The sequence below is a fragment of the Leucopleurus acutus genome (assembly GCF_964270905.1).
Source record: "Leucopleurus acutus genome assembly, chromosome: 7".
In the NCBI taxonomy this organism is placed as follows: domain Eukaryota; kingdom Metazoa; phylum Chordata; class Mammalia; order Artiodactyla; family Delphinidae; genus Leucopleurus; species Leucopleurus acutus.
Genome location: NC_139150.1, coordinates 41,256,758 through 41,280,595, shown reverse-complemented (window position 1 = coordinate 41,280,595; position 23,838 = coordinate 41,256,758). Strand labels below are relative to the sequence as shown.

The window sequence follows — 23,838 nt, the reverse complement described above, 5'->3', positions numbered from 1 at the left end:
AGATAACAAATGTGAAAGTTATGCCAACAAAGGTGATAGGGGATAAGGGTTCTGGTGCATACAGCTGATGAAGGAAAGCTGGTGAAGGAAAGACATCCAAAGGTTGGATTTGGGAACCTTTTGGAAAACTCTTTTTATGATAGAGAGAGGGAAAAAATGAGCCAGAATGGGGAGAGTGGTAATGAGGTAAGAGATGCATAATAAGTTAGATCAATATCATAGTGGCCAAAAGAGTGTTTAACAATGCTAATTGCTCCAGAAAGTTGGAAGAACATGAAGCCTGAGAAATGTTGTTTGAATAGTAATTGAAAGGACAGAAATGAAGGCAGTGATCCTTCCAGGGAATCTCTCAGCAAATGTTCTCTGACCTCAAGAGATGCTGGAAAAATACATGTATGGTGCTTATTGCCTCTCTAGAGGGAAGCAAACTCTAGCAGCATAGAAGGCAGAGGAAGAGCTATTGGGTCAGCAACCAACAATGTTTGCCATACTTCAAAAATCTTTATGTATTTTACTCTTTTTCTTGTTTTGTTTTTCTGGCTAAAATTTTCAGTACATTGCTGAATAGAAGTAGTAAGATCTTGCATTCATGGTTTTTAACTGGACTTGAAAGTTTCTAATATTTTACATTTGAGTATGAAATTTACTGTAAGTTTTGGAAGATAACTTTTATTGGTTAATAATAGTAGTTAAGAGGGTTTCCCTGGTGGCGCAGTGGTTGAGAGTCCGCCTGCTGATGTAGGGGACACGGGTTCGTGCTCTGGTCTGGGAAGATCCCACATGCAGCGAAGCGGCTGAGCCCGTGATCCATGGCCACTGAGCCTGCGCGTCCGGAACCTGTGCTCTGCAACGGGAGAGACCACAATAGTGAGAGGCCCGCATACCGCAAAAAAAAAAAAAAAGAATAGTAGTTAAGAAAATTCAATTTACTCTCTGCATTACATTTTCTGCTTCTGTTGAGATGATGATATGTTGTTCTTCCTTTAATTTGTTAATGTAGCAGATTATATTGATAGTTCTCAGTGTAAAACCATCCTTGGACTCCTTGAAAATTACTTGACTTCCAGTGAAAAAGCTCAGATTGGTTGTGATTGTTATTATTGTTTGTTATGCATTGATGGCCTCAAATTTTGTCTGCAATTTATTTAAATTTAATTACAGTTTACTTAAAATTTAAATATTATTTGAAATTTGTCTGCTGTGGTCCTTTCTCATAATGTTCTTGTCAGATAATAGTATTAACAGTTTAATAGTGTCATAAAATGAGTTGAAAACCTGTTCCTCTCTTTGGTTTTTCTTGAACTTTGCATTAGAGGAGAATGATCTGGTTTCAGAAGGCTGGTTGTAATGTTCATTTGAATCTTGTAGGCTTAAAAAAAATAGTCTTTTGTACATTTAAAATTGGTACCACATCCAGAGATTTTTCCATTCTTCATTTTTGATTGTGTTTGTGTGTGTATCTTCACTTTACTGTTTTTTTTCCAAAAACAAAATTGCCCTTAATTTAAAAAATTCTTACATCCTATCTTTGGTAGGCAGAATACTGGCACTTCCACTTCCAAAGAGGTCCACTGCCTAATCCTTAGAACCTGTTAGTTTGTTTTGTTGCATGATGAGGGGCAATTAAGATTGTAGACGGAATTAAGGATTCTAGGCATCTCACTTTAAAATAAGGGCTTTATCATGGATTATCTGGGTGGTCCCAGTATAATCAGCAGGATTCTTAAAAATGTCAGTGTGATGCAGTATGAGAAAGAATTAACTGACTATTGGCTTTGAGGATAGAAGGGGGCTACAAGCCAAGGAAGGTTGATGGCCTCTAGAAGCTGGAGAAGGCAAGGAAATGGATTTTCCTCTAGAACCTCTACAAGGAAGGCAGCTCTGCTGACACCTTGGTTTTAGCTCATTGAAACACACTTCAGACTTTTGACCCTTCCCAAATTGTAAGGTAATACATATGTATTATTTTAAGTTACTAAATTTGTGGAAATTTTTTATAGCAGCAATAGAAATTTGCTATTTTGGTATCTGGAATGTGAAACCTTAAAATGTGAAAGTGCCTTTGGAATTAGCCAGTGAGCAGAGGAGGAAAGAATTTTGAGGAGCCCGATAGAACAAGCCCAGATAGCCTTAAAGAGACTGCTAGTAGAAATATGGATGTTAACTGTTACTGAGGGCTCAGAGAGAAGTGAAGAGCATGGTAGAGAAAACCTAAGTCCTCATGAACAGACTTTGTAGAAATATGACATGAAAGGCTCTGCCAGTGGGGATTCAGATGAAAATGGAATGAGCATGTTATTGGAAATTGGAAGAAAATCGTAGAAACTTAGCTGAATTGTGTCCTGCAGTTATGTGAAAAGCAAAGCTTGTAAATGATGAAGTTGGATATTTAGCCTGTGATTTCCACACAAAGGGTTTAAAGTGTGGCCTAGTTTCTTCTTATTGCTTATAAAAAAATGCAAGAGGAATGAGTTGTATCGAGGAAGAACTGTTAATCAAAAAGACACCAGGACTTCATGATTTGAGACATTCTCAGTCTGTTGCAGGCTGAAAAAGATGCTAACATGAGGATATTCACCCTAAGGAAAGTGTTCTCTGAAGAGAAAGCCAAAAGCGTGTCTGGACAAACTTTTGCCAGTGCCTTAGAATAATCAAAAGGTCAGAGTACTTTTGGACAGAGAACATTTTTATCATTATGTCATGGATTTATCCATAAAAGTGCTTATTTCCTTAGTCATTTGTCCTGTATTATGTTTTTTGGATAGGTTTTATATAGTACTTTTTGCTTATCCCTTTACACGAAAGTGTCTTGAGTTTTGTTTGAGGCATCACTTTTAAAATGTATAGGGGTTGCGGTGGGCACTGGAGTGGGTTGGGGCTTGGCCTGTGTGAAGGGCGGCCGAGCTGGAGGGAGGGCGGGGTTCAGGCCCCTATCCTGGCCAGCAGCAGCTGCTGCCATGGCTAGTTCGAGTCTGGTCCTTGTGCGCTTATGGTGTCTGCGAGTCCCCAGAGAGGCCGCTGTAGTGTTGGCGGCCACTGCCCTGAGGCCATGGCACACTCTGTGAGGATGGCAGGGAGTCCTTGCCCCCCCACTGCACCAGGTCCGGAAAGTGATCAGAGTGGCTAGCGAGTGCCTCGAGACCACAGAGCCGGCGGGAGGCGGCGCTAGGAGGCACATCCACATCTGCTTCCTCCCTAAAAAACAGTTGTGCCTAAATCTGGCATTGTGCCCGTCCCTGCACTGAGCCAAAGGACATCGCTGTGAAGTTCAGGTCCTGGTTCCTAGGAACAAAGCCGATCTTGTGAGATAAAGAGGAATCCCACCAGGAAGATGCCTCATCTGAGTGGAGGCCTCCCGCCAGGGCTACAGAACAGAGGAGGATCAAGGCCAAGAAAGAGCAGACCCTAGATGTGCATAGCTGATTGCACTATGTGATCCTTGTGCTCCACAAGCCACCCGTCAGACTGTGAGAACCTGAGGTTTGAGCCAAGTTTCAGGAGAGCCCAAACTTTGTAGTTCTCTACATGTTTCCTCGATCCACAGAAAATGAACAGATCTCAGGGGCCAGTGTCATTTGAGGATGTGAGCATGGGCTTCACTCAGGAGGAGTGGCAGCACCTAGACCCTGCTCAGAGGACCCTGTACAGGGACGTGATGCTGGAGAACTATAGCCACCTCATCTCAGTGGGGTACTGTGTTATCAAACCAGAGGCGATTTTCAAATTACAGCAAGGAGAAGAGCCATGGATGTTAGAGGAAGAGTCCCAAAGTCAGAGCCACCCAGACTTCTGCATAGTTGACCTGATGGAGAAGAGCCAGGAAAAGGAAGACCAGCGTTGGTGGAAAGTTGGTTTTGTCAACAACAAAACACCGACTAAAGAGAGAAATAGTGTATTAGGAAAAACATTTTCTCTGGATACAAACTTCATTTTATCAAGAAAAATACCTGGTAAATATGACTCATATGGAATGAATTTGGATTCTCTTTCAGAATTAATCATTAGTAGTAGACACTCCTTTGTAAGGCAGCTTGATGAGTTTAATACACATGGGAAATTACTCCTCTGTACAAAGCACAAGAATTCTCATTCTAGAGAGAAATCTTTAGAACATGATAGAACTGGAAAAGCCATCAGTCAAAATGAGGACTTATTTCAGCATCAGGATACTCAAACCCTGAAGATTCCTTTTGAATATACTGAATGTGGGAAAGCCTTCAATGAGGGGGAAACTTTCATTACCTATAAGAGAGAAAGCTCATGGGAGAAGCCCTATGGATGTAATGAACATGTCAAAGCCTTTTCTGATAGACCAACATTCAGTGTTCATCAGGGAACTCATACAAGGGAGAATCACTATGAATTGAATGACTGTGGGAGGTGGTCTCTTCATGAGAAGTCAACTTTAAATAAGCACCATGGAGTTATCATGGGGAAGAGATAATATGAGTGTGTTGAAAGTGAGAATCATTTCAGCAAGAAGTCACTCCTTCAGTGAATTTATAAAGGAGAGAAAACCTTTAACTGTTATGAAGATTGGGAAGTATTCTGCAAGAAGCCAAATTTCATTCAGCATCAAGAAACACATATAGGGAAAAAAGTCTATAAAATTAATCAGTGTGCTACTGCATTTTGCAAGAAGCCAAAGCTTCCTACATATCAGAAAACAGATATAAGAGAAAAACTCTATGAGTGTAGTGAATGTGGGAAAACCTTCAGCCATAAATCATCTCTCATCCTACATCAGAGGATACACAGAGGGGAGAAACCCTATGAATGCACCAAATGTGGGAAAACCTTTGGGTATAGGTCAGGCCTCACAGTACATCAGAGAACACACACAGGGGAGAAACCCTATGAATGTAATGAATGTGGAAAAAATTTCTGTGAGAAGTCAAATCTCCATGTACATCAGTGAACACATACAGGGGAGAAACCCTATGAGTGTAATGAATGTCAGAAAACCTTCAGTGATTGGTCAGCTGTCACAGTACATAAGAGAATACATACCGGGGAGAAACCCTATGAATGTAAGGAATGTGGGAAAACTTTCTCCCAGAAGCCAAACTTCATTAATCATCAGAGGAGTCACACAGGAGAGAAACCCTATGGATGTCACAAATGTGGAAAATCTTTTTCTGTGAAGTCGAAACTGAGGCAGCATCAGAAAACACACACAGGAGAGACACCTTATAAATGTAATGAGTGTGGGAAAACTTTCTACCATAAGTCATCCCTCACAGTACATCAGAGCACCCACACAGGGGAGAAACCCTATGAATGTAACCAACGTGGGAGAACCTTCTATCAGAGAACACACTAGGGAGAAACACTACAGGTGTAATGGAACCTTCCACCAGCATCTCGACTTCACTAAACAGCAGAGAAACAGCACTAAGAAGAAACCCCTGTCAACATCCTGAAACCTTCACCCTCTTTTTGGACTCACTGCATAGCAGAAGCAACCTGGGGCTGAGGTGGGGGACCCAATATATATGAGAAATCTTTTGCCTAGAAGTGACATTTCATTGAGTAGCAAATAATTAATATTTGATAACTTTATTAATATTTTGAAGATGTTACAGTGTCAAAAAAAAGTTTAAAAAGGAGTCCTTTTCTTTTGCAGAATATATATAAGTATGCTATATAGAGAAACTTTACATGATAGGTTTGCTTACTGGAATGCAACATTATAGTAGGAAGTATATATATATTTGCTTAATAACTCAAAGTTTTTATTTCATAATTTTAATATGAATATGAAATGTATAAGTTGTCCCATACTTAATACCTATGTATTTTTTGTTTTAATTGAAATTTTTATTGAGATAATTGTAGATTGTAAGATGCAGTTGTAAGAAGTAATACAGAGAGACCCCATGTACCCTGTACCCAGTTTCCCCCAGTGGTAATATCTTGTAAAAATATAGTACAAATATCAGCCAGGATAATGATATTATTGATATAATCCACCAATTAGTTCAGAGTTTCTCAATTTTATTTCTACTCACTTATGAGTATGTGTGTTTAGTTCTGGGCAATTTTATCACATGTGTAGGTTTATGTATCCATCATTGGCTGTGGCATCTGTTGACTGTGGTATCTACGACCGCAGATATTTCATGATATTCAGGGATTATTAGTTTCTCCGGTATTGTAACTATGTTTTTCAAAAGAGTCTCTATATTTTAGAGATGGAAAAATAACATTTGCTACAGCATTCAGATAATTGAAATATAGGCAACAATACCATGAGCTTGGAGATATATATGTATTTAATTGGATCACCTGTTCTTTCATTTCCAGGATTTGTTTATATAACTTGTATATTTATTTGTTGACTACATTAGGTTACAAATACTTTCTCCTAGACTGTGGCTTATCTTTTAATTTTATTTATGCTATATTATACTTTATAGAAGTTTTAAGTTTTGATGCAAATATATCAATCTTTTCTTAGGTCTTTTTGCTTTTTGTTTAAGAAATTCTTTTCTAGACTGAGATTACAAAGATATTCTTCCAAAAGGCTGAAATTTTGCTTTTCATGTTTATATTTTTAATCTATCTGGAATTTTTTTTTTAATGGTGTAAATTAGTGGTCTACTTTCATTTTTTTTTTGCAAATGGAAAAGTCAGTTGTCTCAGGGCCACTTTTGAAGGTCTGTGTATTCATTTCCCAGGGCTGCAGTAACAAAGTACCACAAACTGGGTGGCTTAAAATACTAGGAATTATTCTTCCAGTTCTGGTGGCTAGAAGTCTGAAATCAAGACGTCAGCAGGGCCATGCAGTCTCTGAAGGCTCTAGGGGAGAATCTCTTCCATGCCTTTCTCTCCGCTTCTGGTGGTGGCTCTCCATTCTTGGTGTTCCTTGGCTTAAAGCCGCATAACTACAATCTCTGTCTCCATTGACACATGCATTCTCCCTTCCTGTGTCTAGTTCTCTGTGCTTCTTTTGGAGCCAGCAAGGCCATGGCCCTTAACTGTCTGCTTGTCCAGACCCTTAGGTGCAACCTAGTTGCCTCAAACCTAGCTTCTGCCGGTGCACAGCATGCGCTGGTGAAAATGAACAGAACCCTGCACCCACCCCCATCCCCCTGCCATGGACAAAGCCCCCTCCATATCCCCTGCCTCTTGTTTATAAAAAGTACTAGATCTATGGCTAGCACAGTTTCAGGAACTTGGCCTTAAGAGAATGGGATTAACACTGTTGCTTATAATAATCTGTATCTTTGTGGGCATCAAAATAATTGTAGCTTGTTCTGCCCGTATATGTAAATGGGCAACTACAATTGTCAGCGAAGGGATGCTACAGACCCATGTCAACATCTCCCACTCTAAGAATATGCTGCCCTATGTCAGCATGAAGTTACAGAAGACAGACCTTCGACCATAATCCAATAAAAATGGAATGATGTTCTGACAAGTGGGGATTTATAAGCAGCTTTTGGCAGGAAAAAGCTCTTTGCAGGAAAGAGCTCTCTGCAGGAGGCCCCTTTTGTCTTGTCACTAACCTTAAACCAGTTTCCCCCATGCTTTACTCATCTCTGGCCCTAGCACACTTTCAAATCTTTTGATCACATAATACCTTGCCTAATCTGTTGGTTCTTTCCATAAATTAAAGAAGCAGAAATAAAGAATAAGTAATTAACAGATGACCCTAGCTTCCCCTTCAGTAATCTCGTGAACAAACTGTGTGAACAAGATGGTATTGAAAGAAAGATCACAAGAAGTCAGCAAGCCTGCATGACAAGCCTGCATGACAAGCCTGCATGCAGTGGGGGATGGCAATGACTCTGACCTCCTATCTCAATGATTAACTGAGATTACTTACCTTTTTCCTTTAAAAACTTCTCATGGCTGAGCAGAATCTTGGGAGGTGGTTTTTGGGGAGTCCACTATCTCCCCAGCATTCTGATTAAAAGCAACTTTCCTTTCTACAAACATTTGTCTCTCTTGAGTATTGATTTCTGAGCAGCAAGCATCCAGACCTGATTTGGTAACACTGGGACTTGCAGCACGAGGTGTGTGGAGGGTGGGGGGTCTTTTCTTTTTATTGCCTTGTTGCACAGACTAAACATCTGAGACAATGTTGACTAGAAGTGGTGAGTAGACATCTTTGCCTTGTTCCCAGTCTTAGGAGGAACCTGCTGTTTATTTCACCATAAAATATTATGTCAGATACATGTTCTTTCATAAATGCCTTTTATTAGATTGAGGATGATTCCTTTACTTCCTAATTAATTGAGAGTTTTAAATCATGAATGTGTTGAATTTTTTCAAATGCTTTTTCTACATTATAAAGAGATGTTTTTTTCTTTTTTAGTATGTTAATATGATGAAATACATTGATTTTGAATACTAAGGCAACCTTGCATTTCTAGGATAAATCCTACTTGGGCACGATGCATTACCATCTTTCATAGATTAGAAGTTTCAATTTGCTATATATATATTTTTTGGTGGTACACGGGCCTCTCACTGTTGTGGCCTCTCCCATTGCGGAGCACAGGCTCCAGACGCGCAGGCTCAGCGGCCATGGCTCACAGGCTCAGCCGCTCCGCAGCACGTGGGATCTTCCCGGACCAGGGCACGAACCCGTGTCCCCTGCATTGGCTGGCGGACTCTCAACCACTGCGCCACCAGAGAAGCCCATCAATTTGCTATTTTTTAAAAGAATTTTTGCATCTATGTTCATAAGAGTTATTGATCTATGATTTTCTTTTCTTGTGATGTCTTTGTCTGACTTTGTTATGTAGGTAATGCTGGCTCGTAAAATAAGTTGGAAAGTGTTTATTCCTAAAAGAGTTTGTGTACAGTTGTTACCATGTCTTCTGTAAATGTTTGGTAGAATTCACTTGTGCCATCTGGCCTGTACTTTTTTTTGTGGGAAGGTTGTCAGCTACAAATCATTTGTTTAATAGGGCTATTCAGGTTTTCTCTTTCTTCTTGAGTGACCTTTGGTAGTTTGTACCTTTCAAGGACTTTCTCTATTTCAACTAAGTTGCTGAATTTATTGGCATAATTATTAATAAAATTCCATGCTGCTTTAAAAAATAAATAAAATAAAATATATAGAGAGACATAAATTATACATTTTTAAAAAAATTGAGAATCTTCATATTTGGTGGTTTTAATTCATTTATATTTATTGTTATTGCTGGTATATTTGCTTATATATCTACCATTTTATATTTTCTTCTATTTGATATAATTTTCTTTGCTTATTTGATTTATCTTTCCTGCATTTTATATGATTGATAGAGTTTTCTTTTTTATTATTGTATCTTCTTTCTACTGGTTTGGAAATTATACTTTCATATCTATTACTTCAACATTTATGCTTAAATTTTTGCATAGGTAGAATGTCCAAGCTACTTTTCTGCATTTAAAAAAGATTTTAGCAATATGCTCACTGTCATTCCATCAAACTCTACTCTTTTGTTAATTCTTGGTTATTTGAATAGTCCCAAGAATGTTCCTCTTAAAATCCTGCCTCTCAGTTCCTTGACCTTTTCTCCTCTAATGAACTTAATCTTTCATCCAGCCACAAAGTGTCATTCTATTATCCTACCCTGGACTTTTTCATTACCAATAAGTGCACTTCTTCCATAATCCCAACTGTAAGCATCCTGATTTCCAACCACTGCCTCTTCTCTTTTTATCTCATACCTTCTGCTTATGCCTTAAATAAGGTTTATTTTAAAACTTATTTAAATAAGTTTTAAAAAGCTGACTCAGACCTGTAATTCATTGATTTTTACTATACCATATCTCTCTTTGATTTTTCTAAAACTGAAATAAATTACCAACTTGACATCTTGAATTTCAACTTGATATTTTTAATGGCATACTATCATCCTCCAAAAGATGAGGAAATATAAAATGAGAAGAAAACCAGAACAGTCCTAACATTAACCACAACTTTTCACATGTTTCTTCTTAAAAGAAAGAGCTGATAGAGGATATTAGGAATAGGATCTTTAATGTAGTACTGTATGTGTCCATAATGAGGGATTTAAAGCAACTAAAAGAAAAACTCTGAGTTTCCTGAATTTTAAATCCCACTTCACTGATAACTCAGGTTTTTTTTTTCATCATTTGGGATTGAACTCAACATGAAAACTTTTATTAGAGGATCAAGTTGGAAAAATTGATCCAAAAATCATACATCTAGATATATACAACCAATTGTCATATATCTTGTAAAAAATAGAATTTGTTCATTTATATATACACTGATCACATTTATTAAGCATCTGTTTTTTGTCAAGCACTGGAATAGAAGCTGGGGATTCAAAGATGAGTAAAAGGCAGACAAAAACAATTGCCAAATATATTTATTAGGATAAGAATAATTTAGAAAGAAATTGATAGTTTAGTTTCCCTGAACATATTATTTGTTCAGAACAAAAGACCCTGATTACGCCCTTAGTGAACCTCTTCTAAAGACATCTATGAATAAGAGGCTTGATAATATATTCTAAATTATTTAATTAAAATGTACTTAGAGGCATTTTAGAAAAGATAGAGTAGAAAGAACTGAGGAATAAATTCAAAGACTATACCTACATTAGTACAGCTTTCAGTAAAACCCCAAAATGGTTTTTTAGAACAAATTATTTATATATTTATCAGATTACCTTGGTCTCTGGGTCATCTGTGGTTCTATCTCACTGTACCTTCACTGCTTTGGGTTCCAAGGTGAGGAAGCATACTTTATCCGAGGGAAATCATTCTTGTGGGAGAGAGGAACTAGCAATGTTGAACTAGCCAATGGCTCTTAAAGTGTCTATTCATACATAGCTATGTTCTACTCACATTCCACTGACCAAAGCAAATCAGATAGCCAAGGCATTGTCAATGTGTGAGAGGAAATATGTCTCTAAGAGAGGAGAGAAAATAATTGGGAACAATAAACTAATATAAATGAGTTTTTAAAGAAAACAGAGTAGAAAGATTGGTTAAAAAAAAATAACAGAGAACATATATTCCAAATAAATTTGTCAGTGTTTTAGAAATTCTAATTAGTATTGGCCTTATATGGTTAAAGAGGAAGATGGTTATACTGATCAGGGTTAAACTGCATATAACAGAATTCACTCTAGTTAGTCAGAAGGGAATCTTTACACCAAGAAATAGAAATTTACAATATTATTGAAAAGGCCAGAAATAGGTTCCAGGCTAAATTTAAGGAACTATTTCTAGGCTCAAAATTGATCTACCTCTGCTGCAATTATAAATTTACCTCTGCCTTTAAAGAAAGCTGACAATTTAGGAAGCTGCTGTTACCAATGTTGACTGCAAACTACACTGCTTCTGCCATGACCAGGAAAATAAGCTGCAAGTTGAGAAGTGGCTAATACATTTCTAGAGCCACATCATATCTGCTATATTCTGGGCCAGCAAAATACATGCTCTACTCCCTATCTCTTCACATGACGTTTTAAGGAATCAAAGTTCACACAAAAGCATTAACTGGTGGAATATGTCTCATTGAGAAACCTAGCTACAAGAGAATCTGGGAATGTGTTCTTTTTTGTAATAGAAAGGGTTTATTTTCACTTTATAATATTTATGCTATTTGATTACAATGTTTTTCTGATCTACCCTAATCACACAAATAAAGAGAAACAAAACTTAATTAGAAATTTGATAAAATTATGCATGTTTTATATTGTCTTTTTTCAGAAGTCTTGTATATTAGGTAGAAAATTTAGAGTCCTAAGAAATGAAGGATATTCTTCTTGAAGCCTAATAAATAAAAACAAAATTAGCAATGGTTTACATTTAATGAACTCATTTGAAGAGAACAAACATACTGATTAAAATTTGTCATGAAATTAAATATACTTTGGTTTGTTTACTTATTCACTTTTTTTTAAAACATCTTTATTGGAGTATAATTAGCACTTTTCCTCCAAATTTTGTTTAAAAAGAAAGAAAGCTACAGGTAAATTGAAAGAACAGTATTTGAATGCGTGTTTACCATTTACTTATTTCACCACCTGTTAAACTATCGCTACATTTGCATCCTCTCTCTCTCTCTCTCTCTCTCTCTCTCTCTCATACATGCTTTATTAAGGCCCTCTACACATGACTTAGTTTTTGCGGGACCATTTGAAAGTAAGGTACACATATCATGATACTTCACCCTTAAATATAGTTCTCAGCTTATGATGGTTTGACTTATGATTTTTCAACTTTATGATGGTACAAAAGCAATACACATTCAACAGAAACTGTATTTCAAATTTTGAATTTTGATCTTTTCCCGGGATGGCAATATGTGGTAGATACTCTTGTGATGGTAGGCAGCAGAAGCGAGCCACAGCTCCCAGTCAGCCATGCAATCACAAGGGTAAACTATTGATACACTTACAACAATTCTGTACCCATACGGCCATTCTTTTTTTCACTTCCAGTAAGTATTCAATAAATTACATGAGATATTTAATACTTTATCATCAAATAGGATTTGTGTTAGATAATTTTGCCCAACATAGGCTAATGTAAGTGTTCTGAGCAGGTTTAAGCTAGGCTAGGCTAAGCTATGATGTTCAGTAGGTTAGGTGTATTCAATGCATTTTTTTACTTTTAAGATATTTTCAACTTACAATGGGTTTATTAGGATGTAACCCCATCATAAGTTGAGGAGGATCTGTAATTCAACATGAATATCCTAAGAACAAGGACGTTTTCCTACATAAGCACAATACTATTAACACATCCAAGAAATGTAACATTAACTCAATGGGAAATGTAACTTTTAGCTTTCTCTGCATTAAAAATGAGGTTGGAATGGATGTTTACTGAACCTAGGTACATTATCTTTCATTTTTAAGTTCAAGAAATGCCTTCCCTTGTATAGGGGTTGACTTTGATGTCTCAGACTGTCACTATCCTGTCAGCCCCTGAAGGTGAATTTTCTACTCAGTTCCATTCAAAATCATTTTCCTTCTGGAAAGAAATAACCATAAGTGGAGCAATTTATTCCTATGATGGCCTGAGAATAAACTCAGGGTAAGTTGAACTTGCCATGCCAAGTCAGGCTCTGACAGAACACATGTGTTTGGTGTCAGCAGCTGTGGTGTTGGCCATGGAATTCCTTTTCAAAGTGATGAACAGGGATAAAATGTGATGTTTTGGTTTACTGTTTGGTTTTAATGAAGTGCACAGATAATAAGAATAGAAGTAAACATACTCTAGTTATTGCCTCTGTTACTTGTGTAACTGATGTGCAGCACATTAATATAAAATAAAATTCAGAAGGAAAAGCAAAAATATCTGTTTTCTTTTATAAATTTTATAATTTATAAAATTCATCTGAACTCCCTTTGTGGCAGTAAGTTGCAAAGTCACTACCCAGACCATAACTAACTACAACCTCTTTTATATTATTCATGTCTACAGAGAAGACCTTTAAAAGCATATAAAATTGTTTGTTAACCCACTTTAAGAGCAGTCCAAAATGCAGGGAGAGAAAGGTGGAGACTTTTGAAATAGAAAGAAGCAGTTTCCTGGGTTGATTGCCCCTTAATAACCCTGGATTTCCTTTGGAGATATAATTACTGTAAGTCAAACTTGCACATTTCAATTTTAAAAATGGCACAAGCTTTCTGTATACCCAAATATGAGTATTTCTGGAAAAGTTTAAAGCCCACTATTCTTAGATGTTCGTTTAGCTGTTCCAACACCTGCCACTTCCAATACAATGATGAAGAGGCTTTCATTTTATTCTTTTCTTATAAGAATTTAAAATGAATCCAGATTGGACTTTACACTGTTTTCATTTTCTTCCTAGAAAGTTAAAAATTCTGAGATAGAAATTTCAGAATTTTTAAGGTTAACAATAGGAAAAGTGGTTCATGAAGAAACCAATCTCCACTGAGGGCTGAGGTATCATCTATGGTCTCCTCCATCATTTTGGGAAATGTCTACAGATTATTTGATAGTATTCTTTAATGCATATTATGAGGAGCTAATAGATGTTTATTTAGTGTTTATTAAACACTAAGATACATTCAAACCTTTGGGAAAAACTTAATTCAATTTGAACATATAAGTCTAACAAAAGGGGAAGACATTTGTTCAAGGGCTTAAGGGCAGTAATCGTAACAGGAAATGTGTATCTATCTTTTTGTATTTTAGCTAGTTGGGAGATACCAGGTTGTTTAAATGATGGTCTCGAGAAATAAAAGTACATTGCGGTAGACCTTAGAAAGAAAAGTTAACCATTTAAAAAGATGATTTAAGAACATATTTATAAGGATCTGCCATGTTCAAAGAGCTGTGTAAAGCATATCTCTAAAAAACAATGAAAAAAGGTTTCATATATTAGTTCTCTTTAGAAAAGAGGTACCAATAATCCAAATGAAACCAAAAAAAGCATCATCTAAGACTTTCATGCCAAACCCCCTTTCACTCCTACACACACACCTTTGATCACTCAACTGGTAAGAATTCATCAATGGCAAAACATTAATTGGTATATGGAGAGAGATGCTGTTTCCATTCTTATGAATTGAAGTAGAAGAAGTATCTTATTTTTCTATCTTGACTTTGCTTTTATCCCTGTGCACTACCCTTAGTTAATGTCTGATATCTTTGTCTAGTAATATGGCAGATACAATGCTTAAATCATGGACCAATGGATACAACCCATCATTCCAGTTTTATCTTCTTCAGTGTCCCAACATGGACCATGCTCCCCAACCTTTGAAATTTTTTCCCCATTCTTGAACATTCATATTTTCTTAGTTTAGATTCCACCAAAACAGTCTTGGGGCAAGGATTCAAGTTTGTTTGGGAGGTGCAGGAGATACTAGTAGGAGAATGGAAAAGTGAGACAGAGAAAAGAAGGCAGCCAATAACAGGTTATGAATAAAGTGTTATAGATTCTCTTCTGTTGCAGGTAACTAAAGCTTAAATTCCACTGGGAAAACTCTGAGAGGCAGTGCAGAATCATCAGAGGCAGGGGAGCTGGGCATTTATATACAAATACAGGAGGTATTACTTCCCCTCATTTTGGCCAGTCATATCTATGGGAAGAGTGGCATTCTACCCCTTCAGAGAAAGCAGTCAAGCAAATGGATAAAGACATTAGTGGTTGGAAGCTGGCCACTGAAGTAGGATGCCCAAGGGATATGAGCAGGGTGCCTCTGCCATTTGTGGCCTTGCTTATTCTTTTCCGTAACTCTTTACTCCCTGTCTCCTCCAACCTTCTACTTAACCAATTTCTTCTCAAGTTACCTCAAATATCATCATCTTAATGCCTCCCCTGATTGCCAAGTAAGGTTTACTCCTTTACTTATTATCCTCAGTAACAGCTATAGTGGTTCTTATCTTGTGCTATTTTGTTCTGAGAATATTTAGGTACATGTTTCATTTTCACTCTTAAAAATGTGGTTAATAAAAACAGGGATTTTTGTAAATTTATACCTCTTTCGGTATTTAGCAGAGTCTTGCACACAATTGATATCCCAAAAACCGTTTTGAGTGAATTTACTGAATTGAATGTGCCATGAAAACTGGGAATAAAATGCCAGTATTTTAGTATGATCTAGCAAAATGTAGGTAAGCACATTTACTATAAAAATGCATTTATTCATTGTACCAAATGAAGCAAGGATTTATAAAGAAACAATTGAAAGTACAAAGTGATTTGATATATATTCTTTTCAACCTGATTGTGATAACTTTTCTTTAGCTTTCTCTCAGCTTTTTGTTAGCTGGTTTCAAGCCCTCAAAGTCCCACAAGTTAAATACATTTTTAGTATTATTTACAACATTATTATAAATCCCGTAGGACTGAAATCACTGCAGTTGAATCTTTCATTATTCTCACAGCAGGTAGTGTCTGTTTGTCTTTATCATTCTGAAAGTATCTCTTTTTACTAACATCCAAAAGATATCTTTCTCTTGCTCCATATGCTTTTTTAGGAATGTGTCAGATGTCATTCTGTCTGTTTTTTTCAATTTTCCTTCCTACACTATTGCCCTAGGCTCTCTCTTGTTCATAGTCTTGTTTCAAATTTGGAGTGCAATCTGCATATACTTAATTTATTAAAATTATTTAAAATCATAGCCTATTTTTAAATAGATTTTTTAAGAATAGAAATGGGGAAAAGTTCTTGATAATCATCTTTGGACTGATGGAAAGAAAAAGTAGAGAAGATGAAATTGTAGGAATTTATTGGTTGGCTTTCATTCAATGGGTAAGGTTTTTCTTCATGCACTATTTGAAAGATAGACGTTTTATTTCAGGATTTCATAAAAGTATTGTCCATAATTTAGAAAGCATTTCACAAGCATTCAAGCATATCTATGTCAGGTCTTGCCTTTGGTTGTCCAGCATTTTTAAGTGATACTTTATGAGTGCACATGGGTAGAAATATATCCAGGGATTATTGATTTACAATTCGATCAGTAGATTATGATGACCATGTGAAAGACAGTACCTGAACATGAATGGACCTATGTATAATAAATAATGCTATTCCGTGACTTCATAGATGAATAGTACTATTATCATATGCAAACATTTGGCTAAATTTACCCTACTACCATAGTTAAAACATCCAAGAAGAATAGCAGTGGTTTTAGTCATTAGTATGGGATAAATTAATATGTACTCATTTTCCTCTTGAGTTAAAACTCAAAACATAATGTTTGCAATATTCTTTCCTAAATGTATGGATATCACCACCTTTAATCTCTAAAAAGGATGAGATTTGGATATGGCCCAGTAAGAAGGTAAAATCAACTATTATAATTAAAACATTTATTCATCTCTGCCATGATATTTTATGCAGAATTTTGTACGTTTATTGTATGTCTTTCTACACTGAGACTTACAGAAATGAGATAATATGTATTATTGGTCTATACTGTGTCTCAGCCAAGAAAGCTCAGATTTGAGCCTTTTAAATATATGAAATGGTAATTTCCCTTTAAAACAAACCATTTTCTAAGGCATTCTGGGCTTATTTCAAAGATGAGATTTAAGTTCTGTGTACTTCTATCACTTACTACCTGTATGATGTTGGATAAATTACATAAAGTTCCTGAGCTTCACATTTCTTGTTTTGTAAAAGGGTCATGATTAAGTGAGATACTATATTTGAAAATATTTTACAGCATGTTTACTGTACTTTATAATTCTTTATAATATTTATGTATCAGATAGGAAAATTAAAATTACCTTGAGAGGAAAAATAGGTACCTTTATCTGATTTGACATTTAATCTTCCTTCACAGCTTGTTGTTTTTAATATCAAACAATCTTTTTCCGTCCCATCTAAGTCCCACTTGTTGCCTGATAATCTCAGGAGAGAACTTCTTAGCACGTAAATTTTACCAGACAAGCAGATAAACAAATATATCTGAAGTCCACTAATTCTAGGATGGAGATTATTCCTAGTGGATAGTATCCAATTCAGCCAAACAAACATTTTCAAAGCCTCATGTTGTTGAGTGAAAGCAAACCACCCTGTGAATTTAGTTATGAAAAAATGCTGTAAAATCAATAAAACAGCAGGTTCTTCCTAACCCAGCATCTTTTCTGTCAATAAAAGTATACAATTATATGATGGAAAATATGACATTTAGGGAGATTTCAGTAGAACTAAAAACTATATTCCACTTGATATATTCAGAGACAATTTGTAGGTGACATGTTTAAACTTGCCTCTAAAGAGTATTAATTTGTTATGACTGAAAGGGAACAGCTGGGGCCAAGGACTGAATTGAGATCACAGCTGGGTAAACAACAGCCTTACACCCCCAACAAGGATATGTCTGGTCAGAGCCACCACTTCCTGCCATTGCTGTTTTAACCACCCAGGAATATCCCCCAATTTATCTTCCTGAATTGTATCCTCCATATTCCCAAGTGTCTGAAATTTTTATCAGTTCTGAGAAGAAGGGATGTTTAGAGTACTTTTATTCTGGGAATATTTCTACTTCCCTCAGTATTGACTCAGTGTTGGAGAAACCCCAGGAAATTTCTTGAGAATATTGCTTGGGAAAATCATTCCAAATTTTATTCCTGTGATAGTGGGAAGAGGCACAGACTAGAAATTTAGGTGAGTCTGAAGGAAGAGTTGACAGTGGTTTCCCTACTTCCATATACCTTAAAAGATAACATGCCTAAATAGATACTTCTTCTTCGGGTTGTTTCTGTGAAGTTTTTGCTACATTTTGAATGGAATGTGTTTTTCTTGTTCATTTTTAAATAGAAACACTGTTAATTTTTATTTTCTATTATTTTTCCTTCATTTTATTGAGGTAATTCACATATCATGAAAGTCACAATTTTAAATCATTTTAAAGTGTACACTTCAGTAGTTTTTATTATAGTCACAGTGTGGTACAATCATCACCACAATTTAATTCCAGAACATGTTCATCACCCTAAAAAGAAATCCCATATCCATTAAGCACTAACGCTCCATCTTCCCCTCACCCCAGCTGCTAGCAATCACTAATTTACTTTCTGCTTCTATTTATTTGGACAAGTGCAATTGTTGGGTCGTATGGTAACTCTGTAGTTGGCTTTTTGAGGAAAGGCCAGAATGTTTTCCACAGTGGATGTACCACTTTACATTCCCACCAGTAACATAATTTCTCCACATTCTTTTTTTTTCTTTTGAGATCTTTATTGGAGTATAATTGCTTTACAATGGTGTGGGTTAGTTTCTGCTGTATAACAAAGTGAATCAGCTATACGTATACATATATCCCCATATCTCCTTCCTATTGCATCTCCCTCCCACCCTCCCTATCCCACCCCTCTAGGTGGACACAAAGCACCGAGCTGATCTCCCTGTGCTATGCAGCTGCTTCCCACTAGCTATTTTACATTTGGTAGTGTATATATGTCCATGCCACTCTCACTTCGTCCCAGCTTACCCTTCCCCCTCCCCATGTCCTCAAGCCCATTCTCTACGTCTGCGTCTTTATTCCTGTCCTGCCCTCAGGTTCTTGAGAACCTTTTTTTAGATTCCATATATATGTGTTCGCATACGGTATTTGTTTTTCTCTTTCTGACTTACTTCACTCTATATGACAGACTCTAGGTCCATCCATCTCACTACAGAAAACTCAATTTGGTTTCTTTTTACGGCTGAGTAATATTCCATTGTATATATGTGCCACATCTTCTTTATCCATTCATCTGTTGATGGACACTTAGGTTGCTTCCATGTCCTGGCTTTTGTAAATAGAGCTGCAATGAACGTTTTGGTACATGACTCTTTTTGAATTACGGTTTTCTCAGGGTATGTGCCCAGTAGTGGGATTGCTGGGTCGTATGGTACTTCGATTTGTAGTTTTTTAAGGAACCTCCATACTGTCCTCCATAGCGGCTGTATCAATTTACATTCCCACCAACAGTGCAAGAGTGTTCCCTTTTCTCTACACCCTCTCCAGCATTTATTGTTTCTAGATTTTTTGATGATGGCCATTCTGACTAGTGTGAGATGATATCTCATTGTAGTTTTGATTTGCATTTCTGTAATGATTAATGATGTTGAGCATTCTTTCATGTGTTTGTTGGCAATCTGTATATCTTCTTTGGAGAAATGTCTGTTTATGTCTTCTGCCTATTTTTGGATTGGGTTGTTTGTTTTTTTGTTATTGAGCTGCATGAGCTACTTGTAAATTTTGTAGATTAATCCTTTGTCAGTTGCTTCATTTGCAAATATTTTCTCCCATTCTGAGGGTTGTCTTTTGGTCTTATTTATGGTTTCCTTTGCTGTGCAAAAGCTTTTAAGTTTCATTAGGTCCCATTTGTTTATTTTTGTTTTTATTTCCATTTCTCTAGGAGGTGGGTCAAAAAGGATCTTGCTGTGATTTATGTCATAGAGTGTTCTGCCTATGTTTTCCTTAAGAGTTTCATAGTATCTGGCCTTACATTTAGGTCTTTAATCCATTTTGAGTTTATTTTTGTGTATGTGTATTTTGTGTACTAATTTCATTATTTTACAATTTCTCACCATTGTTACCGATACTTGCAGTATTATGAGTTTTTAAATTTTGTTTGTTTAAAGTATAGCTGTCCTCACAGGTGTGAAGTAATATCTCATTGTGGTCTTCATTTGCATTTCTCTAATGACCAGTGGTGTTCAGAATCTTTTCAATGTGCTTATTAGCCATTTATTGACTTTGGTAAAATGTCTGTTTAAGTCCTTTGTCCATTTATTAACTATCTTTTTGTTGTTGAATTGTAATAACTTTTTTTTTTGCGGTAAGTGGGCCTCTTACTGTTGTGGCCTCTTCCGTTGTGGAGCGCAGGCTCCGGACCTGCAGGTTCAGCGACCATGGCTCACGGGCCTAGCCACTCCGTGGCATGTGGGATCCTCTCAGACCGGGGCACGAACCCATGTCCCCTGCATCGGCAGGCAGACTCTCCACCACTGCGCCACCAGGGAAGCCCATGAGTTCTTTATATATTCTAGATACTAGAACCTTATCGGATATATGACTTGCAAAGATGTTCTCCCATTCTATGGATTGTCTTTTTACTTTCTTAATAGTGTTCTTTGAAGCACAAAAGTTTTTAAATTTGACAAAGTTCAATATATCTAACTTTTGTTCCTTGTGCTTTTGGTGTTATATTTAAGAAACAATTAGCTAATTCAAAGTCACAAAGATCTGCACCTATATTTCATTCTAAGGGTTTTATAGTTTTAGTGCTTACATTTAGGTCTCTGATCCATTTTTAGTTAATCTTTGTATATGATGTGAGGTTAGGGTCAAAGTTCATTCTTTTGCATGTGGATATCTCGTTCCAGCAGCATTTGTTAAAAAGACTATTCTTTCCTCAGCAAATAGTCTTGGCAGCCTTGTCAAAAATCAGTTGATCATCAATGTATGAGTTTATTTCTGGATTCTTGATTGTGTTCCATTGACTATTTTATTTGTCTTTATGCCAGTACCACAGTATTTTGATTACTGTGGCTTTGTATTGAGTTTTAAAATAGGAACCTGTGAGTCCTGCAGCTTTGTATTTCTTTTTCCAGATTGTTTGGCTATCATGTGCCCTTGCAGTTCTATATCCATTTTAGGATCAACTTATTCTTTTCTGGAAAAAAAAAAAAAGGAAGTTAAGTTTGATAGAAATTACATTGAATATGAAAGTAAATTTAAGGAGTATTGCCATGTTAACAATATTAAGTCTTCTAATCAGTGAACATGGTACTTCCATATTTAGGTCCTCTTCAGTTTCTATTAACAATGTTTTATGGTTTTCTACATATCTTACACATCTTTGACTAAATTTACTCCTAAATATTTTATTTTATTTATTTATTTATTTATTTAGCGGTACGCGGGCCTCTCACTGTTGTGGCCTCTCCCGTTGCGGAGCACAGGCTCCGGACACACAGGCTCAGCGGCCATGGCTCACGGGCCCAGCCGCTCCGCAGCATGTGGGATCCTCCCAGACCGGGGCACAAACCCGTGTCCCCTGCATCGGCAGGCGGACTCTGAACCACTGCGACACCAGGGAAGCCCCTATTTTAATATTTTGATGCTATTTTACTTCTGCAACTTCGATGAATTAGTGTATTAGTTCTAATTGTTTTTTAAGTGGATTCTTTGGGCTTTTCTATATACAAAGATTATGCCATTTGCATGATTCCTAATATATCATTTATTCTTAACCATCTATTCATAATAGATAGTTTTACTTCTTCCTGTCCAAACTAGATGCATTTTTGTATCTTTTTCTTGCTTACTTGCCCAGGTGTGAACTTCCAATACCATGCTGAAGAGATGAGAGTGGACATCCTTGTCTTGGTCCTGATCTTAAAGGGAAAGCTTCCAGTTTTTCACCATTAACTATGATACTGGCATAGATTTTTCATATATGCTCTTTATCAAGTTGAGAAAGTTCTCTTTTTTTCCTAGTTTGTTCATTGTTTTTATCATGAAAGTGTTGTATTTTGTCAAATGATTTTTTGTATCGATTGAGGTGATCATGTGGGTTTTTTTCTCTTCATTCTATTAATGTGGTATATTATATTGATTGATTTTTGTATGTTGAACTATTCTTGCATTGCTGAGATAAATCTCACTTGGTCATAGTGTTTAATCCCTTTAATATACTGAGGTATTTAGTTTGCTAGTGTTATGCTGATAATTTTCATATGTATATTCATGAAAAATGGTGGTCTGTACTTTTCTTTCCTTGTGCTATCTTTGTCTGCTTTGATAATAATGGCCCCATAGAATGAGTTAGGAGGTATTCCCTCCTCTTGTGTTTTTTGGAAGAGTTTGGGAGGAATTGGCATTAATTATTCTTTAAATGTTTGATAGAACTCACCAGTGAAGACATCTTGTTCTGAGCTTTTGTTTGTCAGAAGTTTTTTGTTTTGTTTTGTTTTTGTTTGTTTGTTTACAGTAGGTTCTTTTTGGTTGTCTATTTTAAATATAGCAGTGTGTACATGTCAATCCCAAACTCCCAATCTATCACTTTCCCCTACCTTCCACCCCCGGTAACCATAAGTTCATTCTCTAAGTCTGTAAGTCTGTTTCTGTTTTGTAAATAAGTTCATTTGTATCATTTTTTTTAGATTATGCATATAAGTGATATGATATTTGTGAAGTTTTTTGATTAATGATTCATTTCTTTAGTTTTTGTTGGTCTGTTTAGATTTTCTTTTTCTTCTTGAGTCACTTTAGTTGAGATTTTGAAAAATTTGTTCATTTGTTCATTTCATCCAGGTTATCTAGTACAATACTATTTCCTTATAATCTTTTAATTTCTATAAGGACAGTAATAAATGTCTCCACTTTAGTTCCTGATATTACTGATTTTAGTCTCCTCTCATTTTTCTCTCAGTCTAGCTAAAGTTTTGTCAATTTTGGTGATCTTTTCAAAGAACTGACTTATGCTTTTTTTTTTTTAACCCTCTCTATTGCTTTTTTATTTTCTCGTTTATTTATCTATGCTCTACAATTTCCTGTTTCCTTTGTTCTCCTTGTTTTGGGTTAAATTTGTTCTTTTTCTAGTTTTTTAAGGTGGAAGATAAAGTATTGACTTGAGATTCTTCTTTTTTAATGTAGAATTGAGAGCTGTAATTTCTCTGAGTACTGCTTTATCTACATCCCATAAACTTTGGTATATTTTGTTGTCATTCATTCATCTCAAAATATTTCTAGTTTTCCTTGTGATGTCTTCTTTCCATTGGTTATTTAAGAGATTCTCCCATTAGGTTGTTTAATATACATATATTTGTGTATTTCCAAAATTTCCTGTTGTTATTGATGTCTACTTTCATTCCATTGTAGTTGGAGAACATACTTTATGTGATTACAGTATTTTTAAATTTATAGAATTTATTTTGTGGCCCAACATATGATCTATTTTGGAGAATGTTCTAGTGCACTTGAGAAGAATATGTATTTTGCTGTTGTGAGAAGTGTTTTAGGTCTGTTAGGTAAAGGTGATATAGTGTCCTTCAAGTCTTGTATTTCTTTGCTGATCTTTGTCTAGTTGGTCTGTTCATTATTGAAAGTGGGTTATTGAAATGTCTGACTGTAATTTTGAAAAAAAGAAACTGGCTGTTTCTTCCTTCAGTTCTAACAGTTTTTGCTTCATATATTTTTGGCTCTGTTGCCATGTTCACATGTGTTTATAATTGCTGTTTATCTTCTTGATGACTGACCCTTTTATATAATCTTTGTCTCTCAAATCAATGTTTGTCTTAAAGTCTGTTTTGTCTGATATTAGCATAGACATTTCAACTGTTTTTTCTCACTATCTGCATGGAATATATTTTTCAATCCTTTTTCTTCAAACAATTTATCTCTTTGGTTTAAAAATGAGCCTCTTAT

At 36.0% G+C, this 23,838-nt stretch overlaps 1 protein-coding gene across 1 annotated transcript; it reads left to right on the top strand.

The window, feature by feature from the left end:
• Positions 1–3,547: 3,547 nt before the first annotated feature.
• ZNF487 (zinc finger protein 487) lies at positions 3,548–4,444 on the top strand (the record flags this gene model as incomplete). Its single annotated transcript, XM_082843701.1, has 1 exon — positions 3,548–4,444. One exon carries the CDS (start codon positions 3,548–3,550, stop codon positions 4,442–4,444), a length of 897 nt encoding a protein of 298 aa, XP_082699827.1.
• Between the last annotated feature and the right edge of the window lie 19,394 nt (positions 4,445–23,838).